Source organism: Pipra filicauda, unplaced genomic scaffold, assembly GCF_003945595.2.
Source record: "Pipra filicauda isolate LSUMZ 115617 unplaced genomic scaffold, ASM394559v2 scaffold122_size2191957_pilon, whole genome shotgun sequence".
NCBI lineage: Eukaryota > Metazoa > Chordata > Aves > Passeriformes > Pipridae > Pipra > Pipra filicauda.
The window spans coordinates 1507633-1522539 of NW_024103685.1; the positions used below are offsets into that span (position 1 = coordinate 1507633).

A 14907-nucleotide genomic window follows, 5' to 3' on the forward strand; every position below is an offset into this window, starting at 1 on the left:
TTCTCTTCCTTTTCCCCAGTTCACCCTTTTTTTTTGGTCTGTTTTAGTGAGATCAGAAATGCTCACACAGCAAAGGGATTTCATAAGCTTTGAAGTCAAAGGTACCTTAGGCCTTGCTCTATTTTTGGGAGACAGTATAGAAAAAAAAAGAAAAGGAAGAAGAGATGGAAAAAAATGGTGAATTTCCATTTATAATGTTTTCTATTAATATTACAAAATGCAAAAGGACAATTGCAGTCTTCTTACAGTTTTTCATTTAGAAAGGATTCTAATTATGAACATACATTCATAAACAAACAAAAAAGAGAAAATAGGGGGGTAAAAAAAGCTGCATTCAAAAGTTTGGAAAAGCTGTACTTCAAACATCTGCTGCCCCATACTAGTCTAAATTATTCCTTCCTTCCAGTTTTTGTATGTTTCTTTTTCTACATAAACTGCCAGCAAGGTGGCAGTAAGTCAGGCCTCAATCATCTGGCAAAGCACCTGAACATAGCAGCACCAAACATCCCCCAGAATGCCAGAAGAGGACAAACATGTCCAGGAGACAGAAATACTGCAAAGATTTCCATATTTTTATCTGAGATAGTAATTGCAATTAAATGTAATTTCTTAAATACTTTTCACCACAAATTTTACTCATTCATCATATTCGCTCCAACTACACAGGAAAAGCAGCTTAGTGAATAATTTCCTAGGGGCAAATCAGTCATACAGCATTGTCACCTTTTTACTGTCCAGTGTACTTAACCAGGCCTCAAATATGTCAAGCACACTAATATTTCACATACAAAATTAACACCTCAATGATCAAAACTATTAAATTCTTCAACGTTTTCCTTTCATTTCACAATCCTTTCAAATTTCCAGTTTTTCATCTGACTTGTACCACTCAGCCTAGATATAATGTGCAACACTTGACTGCTGAAAAAGAAGAGGTTTTCAAAGGTGCACAGAGAACCTGGGAAATGAAACAGAACTGAAAATTGGTATTCTAGCCACCTCTTCTTCACTTCAAATAACAAGCCCAAGTCCTGTACAGATGCATATAAAATATACATTCACAGTAAACAAGTAGCAATTTCATTTAGTTTCTTTTTTGCCTGAAGACTGACCTGGGAGATTATGCCCAATACACCAGGATTAGAAACTTCATTTATTGTTCTTTTTCATTGCAGAGTTTCTAATCCTCTTCTGATTTAGAACAGGAAACTGCTCTAGATCTCTCATCCTCTGAAGTTGTTTTAGATGCTTTGTTTTGTTGTTTTTTTGGGGGGGGCTTGTTTGGTTTTTAAAGGGAATGAGTTTTTATTGACAGATACATTCCTATAACCATGTGACAGTTTTCTCACAGCCTGGTTACATAAAATATGGAAAACCCACTAAGCAGCAGGCCTACACACACAACATGGTTTCATAATAAAAAGAAAAAAAATCCCTCCACTTTAAGTAAACACATATCTGAAGTCTAATTTCCAGGTAACATAAACCTTAAAAATAAAACTTATCAAGGTCTAGGGTTATAGTACAAATTGCTATAGTAATGTCTAACATATTTCCTATTGTTGCTATTATCAGTGTAATAGCAGATCTCTGCCTTCACCAGTTGTATGCAAACATATGTTTCTAAAGGAAAAAAAATCCAGAGGTTATATATTGATTTATTTATAGATTTATATTGCATATTATCATATTATACATAATATAATATATTAATTTATTCTTTTTTCATATTTGTATCTTATATTTTAGTTACTTATAAAGACATTAGTAAAGTTAGGGATGTGTGGAAATGCCCAAGAACATTGTCCTTTCTTCTTTAATTTCCTGGCTCTGTTCACATAGATGGTATGAACCAAACCCACACATCATCTTAAATTCAGAAGTAAAAGCAGAAAGCTTGTGTAAATAAGAGAATTAAGAAAAAGACATATATCAACACTATTGCCTGCTACAGTTTTCTATGCTTGCCTACACACAGTTCCATTAATTTCAAAGTCAGAAACATCTATTTATTAAATATGAGTGAATAATGTATTGACTGAATACATTCATAGACTCTTCAAACAACTAGAATAAAATACCAATTACTAATTTCACATCCGTCAGTCCTGTACTTGATTATCACAGTAATCACTATGCTTTAGTTTTGCCAAGCTATCTCGATTTCTTGGCATCTCAATCTCCCTCCTTTCACACTGTCCCATCTCTTGTAGCACCCTTGCTTGGTGTTAAAAATTTTCCATTAAAACCTTCACTAGCTATAAGTTACAACCACAATATATTAACCCCTGTGCAACTCAAGAAAGTAATCTTCCCCCTTATTTTAGCCCCACGATTATGACTAACAATTTAAAAACGTCCTGGATTATGCATGAGAGCTTTAATAAACATATCAGTGAGATTTCAAATCACTCAGCTGAACAAGCAACCCATTATGCAGCTAAAGAAAGAGCATCACATAATGCTAACAGCTTCAAGTGTTTGAGACATCCCAAAGAGATCCAGGGAACACATGTGCTTGCTCCCTTTCGGAAGCAAGGGCATAAGCTGCCACTGGAAGAGAATTTTGCCATTGCCCCCAGGGCCACCACAGTGCCTGCAAAAGTAGCACCTCATACAAATAGCTCTGAAATTCTTCCAGAAATGCCCTGATGGAAAAAGTGGCAGATTTGAAAAGTGGTAAAATTTGAAAATCAGATTCTCCAAAAATAAAGATGACAAAGACAGATCACAAATTTCATGAAGTAAAAAGCCACCTCAGAAAGAGTGTTACAAACAATTTTCAAAAAAACCCCATCTCATTCTTTATCCATAGTGTTCCTTGATTGAACCAAGCAGCTGTATTTTAAAACAGCTTGTTTCACTTGTGCTGGCTGTGAGACATGACACCACCACCAATTTCAGCATATACCCCCATGGTCTGTTATAAGATTACTGAAATATACACCGTATCTGCACAGATCATGCTGGAAAGAGTGGAAGCAGTCAAGTCAAAATCTACTTCATGCAGACATTCACCCTGAAGAATGAAATTCTGATGTCAGCTCAGTTTCTAATTTTGAAATTTTTGTCAGAATACCGAAAGACAAAAGTTTAAAAAAATTTTACTTGGTAAGGAAAATGCTGAGTCCTGCAAGTGCTATGGTTGGGACAAAGGTCAGGACCCAGGTCTCCTCTTGTCTTAATTATGTAACAAACTTCAACAGCCTGACCAAGCCCATCTATCACAACACTAGGTAGAAGCAGGCCAAAATGAAGCTATTCCTCTGGTGGCAGCGAAGCAACACGACAGAGTCCCTTATCAAAACCTCCAGGAATTTTCTTCTTTGAGTAAGTGATTTTCAGTGTTACCATTTTGTATGGAAGTGCAGATGAATGCCTTTATACTACTTTTATGTTGTCTAGAAAGCAGCTGTACATAGAAAGTTAACAATGTAGTCTTATTGATCTTCGCTAAAGCCATGCTGCATTTTGTTCTATTTTTCTTTACATTTTTGTTATATACCCAATAGTTAATTTTCTCTTATAATTTTCTCCTTCAAAATTTGATTCTTGCAGATTAGCAAGTCTGTGAAGCAGTCTGTCTCCCTAACTTGAACATAAGCTCCTTGAAATTTTGCTTTCACAGTGACTAAGATTTTACACCTTTCCCCCACACTGAATTTTCTGATATATGGCATATGTATAACAGGATAAGCTGAGACAGAATATTAAACTATTCCTTTATACCTACCTAATTTAGTGACATATACATATATTTGACATATATACTGAAAGTTAAGAATACATCTTTCAGAAGTTTTCATATATTAGCTTTCAGAAGATGAAGGTTTTAAAATAGATTCTTAAATACCAAACAATTCCTCAATTATGATACAGCAATACAAAATATATTTCTAAAAATATAAACAAGATGTACCCTCCCACAACAATATGACACATCTCCTTTCACCTTGATTTCTCTTCAGGTTCTAATGCAGTGTCATTGTAGATTAGAGAGGTACATTTCTAAAGCTTCCTTTATTATAGCAGTTCATGATGAAAGAAAATCTATATGTGTCTGTCTACTAAATTTTTTAGCATCTTTGGCAAATTTCATATTGTGTTTTCCAGATACTTAGGTTCCTCTCAGCAAGTATTTAATTCTGCCCATCTTTGTCCTTTTAGTTTCTGTGGTGATCTGTGATGTGAATGCAGCATTCTGTGCCAGGTTCTCACAGACTGCTGGAAAGCCACAATTCTTTCTGTCTAGCTTTTTCAAGTAAAAAGTCCCTCTGATGTCTTTTTGGGCACGTATTACCAACAGCATCTTTTGTCAGTCCAAACTGGTACACGTTGTTTTTTACAACCCAATTTTGTAAAACTTCAACATTTCATTCCACATTTAATGCAGTCTGACCTATCTGTACCTTAGAAGTAAATCCAAGTATGTGCTCAAGCAGCCACAAGTCACAAGACGCAACTGAACCAGGAAGTCTCTAAAGTGGGGCACAAATAACACATTTCTTTCAACTTACTCATTAGCTCCCAGGCATGCCTTAGCTTTCTTTCTCATCCAGGACCTATGGACCCAAGGCCCGGTAATCTCCTCTAACTTTAATAACTACTGACTTTTTAATATTTTTCGTGATGTTCAAAAGCTTTTCTTTGTGTCCATAAGCAAAACCCAGTACAATGAAGGAAGGGGGAAAGCATGAAATTAGAACTACATTCCATTAAAAAGAAGAACAGACACACACACCTACATAGTTCAGATATGTTCTTCTAGGCTTCATTCTGAATAAAACCTTGCTGTAACTAGACCTTCATTCTTTCACTGATGTACTCGAATATTTCCCTCAACAATTTCTCAGCATTCTTTTTTGTCTTGACTCTTTGCAGGACAAAATAGTGCTTGGATACACTCTCTCTTTTATGAAGATAGTGTTTTGGTTTGGGGTTTTTAAATTGTTTTTTAATGAAAACCAACTTTTCTTCCATAATTTTTAAGAGATGTTAATGTAGTAAACTATAGCGCTTCTGCAGTACAGGATTCTTTTGTACAGTGATTTTTTTCCTTATCAGTGCAAGGAAGCGGAAAATCTTTGGTAAGTACTATCTATTATGCATCAAGGGACATCTGAACCAGATCTTGGCATCAAATAAACTCTAGAATGAAAGGTGTCTCCTGTAATTAGTTTCACAGTAAAGTTATCTGTGGCTTCTCCTGATTCCAATTCACACCAGCTTCAGAGCTCTGACATTCCTGATAAATTTCAAATAGATCTGGAGACCAGAAAATAAGAATGTCTCAATAAAACTAATTTGTGACTAGGCTTTCCTAGCACTGTTTAGCTGTACATCAACAGCTGTAAACAACTGTTTAGCTGTCAAGACATCAAAAAGATTAAATTCAAGATTTGTGCATTTGTTCTGTATTTATATATTTCCATTTAATTTTATGTCTATTAGGATTTATTTTTACAACTCTGATGTTTACACACACAATCTCATTATCACTGCTTATTACTGCTGCAAAACTGTTAATTGACTTACTGGTTCTATAGTCTGTGCATCTACAGGTGAAAGAAGTCATATTCTGTATTTATCTGAGAATAAAACAAGGGTTTGCATGAGAAAATGTTGCTCCCTTCCTGATCAGAAAGCCTAACTATTTCCATCAATGTGAATTCTGGACAGCAGCAATATGGAAATAAAAAGAGGAACAGTCATTTTGTACTCAAGTTAACACAGACCATTTCATTGTTTCTAACTTTCTTTACACGAATTGCAATGAAGGAACACAGGAAGCTGCTGTTACTTAGAGGAAATAATAGTGACACAGCTCCTGAACCCACTTTGCTGCCTTCTCTAAAGCATTTAATGAAATGCAACTGGACTTCTATTATCATATGAAGAGGCAGGAATGAGGTGACACAATGTCCTTACATCCTTCCAGCACCTTCCTTTCACTGCTTCTTACTGCTTCTGCCCTGTTCTCCTTGTATCAACTCACCTCATCCCTCAAAAAGATCAACCGCATGCATAAAAGTAAGCTTCTGGAAACTTGCAATCCACCTAGCTGCTACAGAATGATGTTTTTAAATGTACCTAAAAATAACCAAAGCTGCAGTCACAGAAACACCTACACATACATGGTTCATCACCACTATTCCTTATGTAAGCTCAAATTTTGGCAGGAGTAGTTCAGAAGGAATACCCTTGACTATATCCTGAACTTGATTAAAATACAGAACAAACAAAATATCTTGGGTAATTAGTATTTTTGCATTTTCTATCACCATGATTCACATTAGAACTTGATCGCTCATATACAGTCAGTCTAAAATATCCTAGAGATGCTTTTAAATTCCAAGTTTGTTTTTCTTTAGACACCACAGCATGGAGGACAAACAGGCCTGGAAAGGGAAAAAACATCCAAGAAATAGATGGGTTTTTTTCTGCAAATAAGAATCCTAAACACAGGGCTTTTTTAAAAAACATGGACCAACCACATCCCAAGCTATTAGAGAATTTATGCATATTTAAAATAATTATAAAGTACAATTAGATCCAAGAAATATAATCAAACTTAAATTCCACAGAACTATTCCCACTGGAATAATCCACTTCTCATTTCACAGAAATGAAGTCACTGAAACACACAATATCCTTTAATGACCAGTTCTAGCCAGATCCCTTGTGTGATGAATATTATATTGGTACTGTGTCTCAGATCCAAGCAGAACTGCAGAGATCTCCAGCTATAAATTTTCCCTTTTCCTTTCCCCCTTTGCACCCCAAAAGAGACCAGAAGGCAACCAAGATGACACATTTATACTCCAGACACAAGTCACACTGCCGGTTAGACCTCAGAATGAGGTTGCTGCTCAGAAACTGGTTGCCCAAGAGATAGAGACACCCAAACCCATGACCAAAAACTGCTAATCCCAATAAAGTTCTAGATAAAGATCAAAGCATTAATCATGCGACCCATCAAAACAAGCCTGTGGCAGCACTGAATTCCAGTGAAATTACTCATGTTGCTCCAAATCCCATGTTGTGGTGTTATGGCAACATTAAAGCAATTTATCAGCACTCAGCAGTCTTTCAATAGCACATTGGAGCCCATTTTCAAACACATTTTACTATAGTTGAAGTGCAGTATTGCAGTCCTTCCCCCAACTCCCAGTTTTGTGTCTACTAGGCAAAAAGAGGAGGATCTTTCCCTTCAGATGCTTACTAGCAACACTAGTGTTTTTGCATACCACATTTATATTAGGAAGAAATTCTATATTAGGAAGAAATTCTTTACAGAGAGGGTAAATTCTTTACAGAGAGGATAATCAGGCATTGGAATGGGCTGCCCAGGGAAGTGGTGGATTCTCCGTCCCTGGAGGTTTTCAAGATGAAATTGAAGTGGCACTTAGTGCCATAGTCTAGTAACCATGGTGGTAGTAGATCAAGGGTTGGACTTAATCTCGGAGGTGCTTTCCAACCTGGTTGATTCTATGATTCTATGTAGGGTTGCTGTTGGGCAGCTCCCTTAGTTAGGAGGTTGCACTGCCCCATCTGGTAAAAGAATCATTTGCATTACTGTTGACAAACACCATCAGTGAAACAGCAAACCATAAGTAATCTTTAATAACAGCAGCATGATAAAGAGTCTACTCAGGATGCCAACTGACACAAATCCATATTGTGTGCAATATCACAAGAATTAGAAAGAAAAAAATCTTTGAAAATGTATCTAAAAAGATCTACTTTATGTCTAAGAAGCAAACTTTCATCTGACTTTTTCAAGTTTTCACATACTAATCTGTACTAAGACCTTTGTATATGCCTGCAGACACGGCACTGGAACTGCAAGTGGGTGCAGATGACATTAGCACAGTACAGAAGTGAGACGAAGTGGCCTTTGTGAGAAGTAGGCTGACCCTCTGTGGAAATCAGAACGCAGGTTTGAGTATACAAGCACAGAACTGACTTAAAGTTTTGTTTAATGATAACCAGGACTTTTTGTTTGTCTCCTGTTTACAGCTAGAGAAGAACAAATACAGATCTCTGAAGAGAAATTTAAAGATAAATGATCTGTTTGGAAGAGCTTCATGTGGCAAGTCCGTTACAGCCAGCCAACAGAGACTAGAATGGGCATGGGATTGTCTGGGTCAAGTTTAATTACCATTCTGGGGCAACTGATGGGACTCTTTCATTCAATTTGAGTAACAGACACCCACTCTGCAGCTCCTCTGCAATCACTGCACCTCAAATTAATGCTAGAATAAACTCCTCTTTAATAAATCAATCTATTAGCTTTTCCATGTTAATGTTTGGAAACATCAATTTCATTTTCCCAGCATTACTTTCTTAATGTTAGGGCAAATCATTCATTGCTACACAGCAAAGTGACAGAATCAATCCTACTCACTCATGTTGAGCACTTGTCCTCCTGGGACTACAATATAAAAGTCATGGCTTCACTGTGCATCGGGTAATCTAGAACTTGTAATTACTGTCACTGCAAATTCAAATAGAGCTGTCCTCATCAAAAAAGAAACAGATCCAACGCCTGAATTACAAAATGCACATGGAATTTGCCTACAACACATACCTAAGCAATGCATCAAATTTGAAGTAGTTACTTGTCTTCATACATAAAGAAGAATTAAAATATAAAAAGTCTCTACTATTCCAGTCCTTGGCTTCCATCTACATTTTATATTAAAGCAGTCTGAAAGAGTTCATATGGATCACTATGAAAACCAAATGGCACTCAGCCAAACCACAACATAGTGCAAAAGTAGGCCAGTCATCTGCATAGAACCTGCTGTCATTGAAATCGATGACTAAAGTGTTATGGAATATTTTACTTGATTCTTTAGAAATGCAGAACAACACTGCAGTCACTGCACAGCAAAATGGGATTTAATGCTGTAGGCAAGAAGCTGCTTGGGTTTGGTGTTTTGTTTTTTTTTTTAAAGTTAGAAATATCCTACTATAAAGAATGGTATTTCTAAAACCCTGATGTTAATCTCCAAATCAATGCATCTCATGCATGCAATTAAAATACAACATTTTTCACAAGTAGTATCAAACTACAAGGAAATTATTTCTGCAATTGTTGCTGTGCAGAATGGTTTATTTAAGAGGTTTTTCTCTCTTACAGCAATGATAGACAGTTTATGGGGATACTAATATCAAGATTAATTTCCCTTTTGTTGTTATTTTATATTCTTGATAACTTTTAGCTTATAAATATTTTAAAAGTAAGAGTGGTCAAAAAGAGATAAAGTTGTATCATATCATTTCCAGTTCCCTCATTATAAGTTTTCTGCATGAACTGAAAGTTATAATTGCCCTTTGCTTGTAAAGGCAGCTGGTATGTACATGCAAATGAGGGTCACTGTAATTTCCATAAGAGATAGAACTACTGTTGCATTAGACATTGGTCTCTTCACAGTAACAGTCTAAAGTTTTGGTGGGAAAAACAAAACAAAAAACAACACCAAACCAAAAATTATTTTCAAGTAAACCAAAACCTTATGAGGAAATGTGAAAAAGTCTGCTTCCCAGAAAACAAGTATTTTAAAGGAAATACCATGTTCTTGAAGTTTGCCACATAAAACTTATTTCCATTATAACACCCCCATAAAGAAGTCTAATTACCGATAATGCAGTTAAAGCTTTGCTCTCTGAGTTGTTTATAAGTTGTCAAATATCAATAGCTAAAAAAAAAGTAATGTGATTTTTATATGCTATAAATTTGAAAGTAGTGAACACCTTAACTGAGAAAATTTAAGTAGGATATCTGAAATTAAATCTAAGAAAACAGGTAAAAGGGATTTAAAACATATAGAAAAAAGATTCAGTTCACTTCACCGGGGCCTGGTCTCCTTCAGAGGGGACTAGCTCTTTCTGTGTTAAAAAAATTGAATTCAAATTTTCTAGACTGAAATTGAGGATTTCTGTTCAAGACTACTGAAGAATGAAAGATGTGATTCAATTTCCTGGAAAATAATGTTAATGCTTTACTTAAGAAATTGTACTTTTTTGTTTAGTTTTCATAAAAAATATTTTCATTAAAAAAATTCTCACTCCATTTTTTGCAAATAGCTTGGGTTCAAGTGTAGTTACTGTGCTCATGTACCTAGAACTGACTTAAAACAAACCTGATTTAATCTTCTAACAGGTGGTCTTAGAGCATGTTCTCTGGATTCTCTTAGTTCTGCAGTTTTCTTAAGTGAAAAATAAATGGAATATGTGGCTGAGTTTCCTCTGTATACATAACTCCTATGTGGCAGAGACCTTCCTATTTATGAAGACATTACATTTATAAAGAAACTTCAGATGGGGTGAAGAGAGAGGGGAAAAAAAACTCAGAGTGCAGGAAAATATAACCATCTACTTACACTATTTCATTTGTAAACTCTCTAGTCCCATTACTTTGTGACAGGATGCAAGCTGCCTAACAGGCAAGGTAAAGAATACTGAATAAGTCACCTTATGTAGCCTGAGCAGCAGCCTGTCACAGTTACCAAATTGTACTACCCCCAGTTTCCCTTCTCTTCCCCTTTTATTCTGCCTTTCAATACATGAACATTTTTTTCTTCTCTTCCTTCCCCCTTCTGAAGGGGAAATTCATTCCTTTCTGGAGTGCTGTCCATCTGTGCTTGCATGGCTTTTTCCATTTTGCACTAAGCAAATCCTCATCACTGCCTCAGCCTAACACCAGGTGCAGCTCTCAAATATTTACGTATTTGTACATCAGTACATCAGAACAGTGCCTAGCACAAGAAAAGCCCAAAAAGGATCCTGGTTACAGAAAGCTTCACATTTGAAAGATGTATTTATGCAGATAGATGGTCTGCCTACAACAGTGCAGGTCTTAGGATTTTTCAACAATTTAAGGCATCTAGCCTTTTCCTGCAGGATGTAGACAAAGGAGAAAAGCAGAAAGAAAAACTTCAAAACTTCCTTTACTGGCAGTACTGCCAGACTGATGAAATGTGACTGTGTTTGTAAGATCAGGTCTTGGATTTTAAAGCTGTCAGCACAAGTAAAGGTACATGCAAAGTACCTTTGCATTAAGTAAAGTATTGCATACCTTTGCATAAATTAAAGTATTTAAAAAATATTTTCAGAGGGTCTCTGGAAAAAAAAAAAAAAAAAGGCCGTTAATACACATTACTCACCTGAAAAGACATTGGGGAATGTCTCTGTAGAAGCTTGCACCCCTGAGGACTTCCTTGAATGAGTCAAAGGCACTCTTTCTGTTTGAAATTTCTCTCTAAACCCCTTGTGCTCCAAGTAGTCTGCAGAGCCCACCTTCTCTGTTATCTTGTATTTGTGATTGGACACCTCTTCTGTCCAGTCTGCGGAACGACTGAAAAAACCTGCCAAACTAGCAGACCTCTGCTTCTTGATTGAGACTCTTTCTTTTTTGTGGAAAGACTCCTGCCTCCTTGTAGAAAGTGGGCTCTGGGACGGGGAGGGAGACGGTGAATGATTGGGAGAACTCAGTTGCCTAGTTGTGGTTTTGATGTAACAGGGATTAATTAGATAGGGCTTAAAACATCGGGAACCAAGCATCGAACTGTCTGCTGTTTCTTCAGAGGACAAAATGCCATTTTTCATTTCCGTGGATAAACCATTACGCACCTCCTCCTGACTGGCTGAGAGAGTGTGTTTCTCTTCCTGAGTCTCAGCAGCATGATCGTGGCCTGCATCTGAAATACCATCCTCTGTTACTGAGCCCTGAAAATCAACAGCCTGAACTTCAGCAATTTTAGCCTCAGTGTCTGCTACTGAGGTTGGAAAAGGTTGTGTAAAGCTTTGTGTCTGAGACCTGTTTTCCACCGCAGTTCTATTCAAACCATCTTCTAGTTCACTAGCGACAGCATCCACTCCAGCAACGAGTTGTTCCTCAATCAATAGCTTACGTTCCTGTGTTTCAATTAAGCCGTTACCAGGAGAGCCTGTGCCATTTACTGCTTCTTTTGGTTCACGTTCAGTTGCACAGGAGACAGGAATTTCAGATACCGCTGGAAAAGCTCCCTCAGCGTCTGGGCTCCTCTCTTTGTCAGGGGGAGCTGCTGAAAAAAACCGTTCAAAATCTAAGGGGGCTGCTTGCGAATTAGCCATGTGTCGGCCCATTGTTTTTGTGACAAGGTCCTCGGTTCCAATGTTAATTGCCCCCTGCTGCTGCTGCTGCAGTCTAATAGCTTGCTGGATATCAGAAAGCAAATCCTCTTGTTCTGCAGCTGAATGGAAACTGTATATATCCGTATCAGAGCCAGAGCTGGTCCTTTGTCCGTCCTGTGTCTCTGCAGCAGCTGGAACAGTTTCATTTCTGATTTCAAAATGTTCAACATCTGTGTCTGAGAGACCCCCTTCATCTGCAGAGATGCTTATATCTGGAGTTTTGGTTATAATTGAATGAGTACTGTCCAGCTCTCCTGGCTGCAAGGCCTGGCTTTCCAAAACATCCTCCCGTGAACTGCTATTTCCATCTTTAGCCTTAGACAGATTTTTTCTGATCCTCAGATTTGAAAACACAGAGGGCCTGGATTCTGACTTACCCTTCTTCTTACCGGATTCACTTCCTTTTGAATGCTTCCCCAGTCCCCTTCTGCCTCCCAATGCCTTCTTTGTGCCATCCGTATCCTTGGGCCCAGAGGCATCTTCTCCTCCTTCCTGCACATCACCTGTATTTTTCTTTAGCTTCCCATCTTGATTCCCCATGATTTTTCGCAGTGCAACACCTTCGGCTATCAAGCCATCCTCCCGGATATCATTCCTTCGGCCTGCTGGCGAGATCCCCTCTAGCGATCCAGGTTTGTTTTCAAGCGGTGGTGATGCAAGTGAAGCAAATGCTTGCTGTGCCTCTCTCCCATCTGCTAGAGCTGCCTTTTTGCATAATGTGCTGCTTGCACTGGGCTCCGCTGGGACATGCTCAGTACAGCACTGAAAGCTGCAGACAGCTCCTTCCAATGGCTGCTGCTCTCGGAGCCGCCTGCTCTCCGGGTTTCTGCTGCATTCTTGTTTCGTTAGGAAGGATTCTGTGAAAAGTATTTCCTTTACAAAAGTTACTTCTTTTTCCACGGTTCTTATTGCCTGCATTGCAAGCTCAACTCGTCACCAAATCATTTATAATTTCAGGACTTCAGTGTTCAAGTTCCTGAAGGGAAGAAGGAAAAAAAAAAGATACTTTAATTACTCTGCAACTGCTCTGCAATTGTTTAAGTGAATAAACTAACAAACTTGGAAAGAGAAATATTATTATTATTAAGATGATAGTAGTTTAGAAGGTGCTTAAGCATATGCTGCTTTGACAGAACACACAGTACCCCCTGATGTACCCCAAGCATTTGTATGCTTGCTTTTTAAAGGCCACCAAAACACGATACATAATTTTATAAGAAGAGTCATTCCCCTTTTAAAGTATATAAAAGAGAGATAATAAACAGAAAGTTCTTTCCACAGTTTTAAAGAGTTGCATTATGGTAATTACACTATAAAAAGCCTCCTACAATTTGTATTCTGAGAAGGTAGATATACTATTATTCCCAGGAGAATCAACTCATCAATATTAAAACAGATCACCATTGTTTTCCCACATAAGAACATCTGGCATGAAATAAGATAAAAGAAACAAGGAAAATAGTAGTATCGAATACTCCTAAGGAAAAAGATACAATAAAGTATTCCTCTATTTCACCCTATATATTTAATAATTGATTTAGATATGGACACTTGCTAACTACTTTGGAAGTTTGTGCAACAGTTTTAATCAATTGCTGCTTCAACTTCATTTTTGGTTTAGATGTATAAGCATCAATATTTATACATACATTTCCTGAACTTTCAGACAGGTATTCCCTTCCACTTTTAAAATTCAGATTTAAAATAACTGGAATAGAAAGAAAAGGGCATAAGAATGCCAAATTGCCAAGTTGGATCAGTTAAGCAGTTCAATACCTTGGTTCAACACCAACCAAGAAGTAGTTAAATAGATTTTCTATTTATGATTTACCATCTCTAAACCGCCCAACCTATTAGCTTCACTTTCTGTATAAAACTTTACATATTGCTCACATCTTCAAAATTCCTTACTTGCAATTTCCCTTTCATCACGGATTGCTTAAAACCATATCTTTCCAGGGAAATACATTCTATTGTTTTATCTAATTCTTACTTTTGGTTTCATTCGTTCCAGAGATTTCACTGTTCTTGTCTGCCTTTATACATATTAAAGAAGAAGAAGAGCAATATAATTCACATTTTAAAAACTATGCAGGCACATCCCCCCCCCTCCCCAGACACATACTATTTTTTTTCAAAGGTTTCTAAATACCTTTACAAATCTGGGCTGTAGTCATTGTTAAATAATGCTCTTTTTTCTGTTTAGAAAGAATAGCACTGTTACTAACACATGAAAATAAATTAGTTTGAACTATCATAATTTTTTCCTTGTGCCTCTTGGTCACTCTGATTCAAGTCCTGTCCTGAGGGGACTGTGGCTCAGGCACCAAAAACATTTTGTCTGCAAGAACTTGAGTGTTTTATGTGAATCAGATGACCTTGTATACTTGGTGGGATGGTTTGGTATTTTTTTTTTTTTTTAGTTTTCCCTTATCTAATGAAGTCAAACATCTGCTTTTTTTTCCACTTTAAACACTCAACATTCATAAATATCTTATCAAGACCTAGTATTTTCCCTTCTGCAGCATTATTACCTATTTGCAAAAGGCTTTTGGAAGCTCGTGTAATTTCAGTCCAACTGAAGATACATTGTAAGAATTACTTAAGGAACAGTTTGAGAGAATTATAGTAGTAGAATAATACCTTGATGGGTATTTTCACTGACTAGAACTGACAAGGATCTAACCCTTGATTACAACTGGAGTACTTGCAGCTTCCAACCCCATT

The 14907-nt window shown here is 37.0% G+C and overlaps 1 protein-coding gene across 5 annotated transcripts in view; it reads right to left on the reverse strand.

Moving 5' to 3' along the window:
- Positions 1-13151, reverse strand: part of FMN2 (formin 2) — a 159693-nt gene extending 146542 nt beyond the window's left edge. For all 5 annotated transcript variants that reach the window (XM_039388766.1, XM_039388773.1, XM_039388771.1 and 2 more), the window contains exon 1: positions 11172-13151. In XM_039388766.1, the coding sequence (XP_039244700.1) occupies positions 11172-13098 (1927 nt within the window). In that variant the 5' untranslated portion in view covers positions 13099-13151. The remainder of the gene's footprint in view (positions 1-11171) is intronic.
- Positions 13152-14907: the final 1756 nt, after the last annotated feature.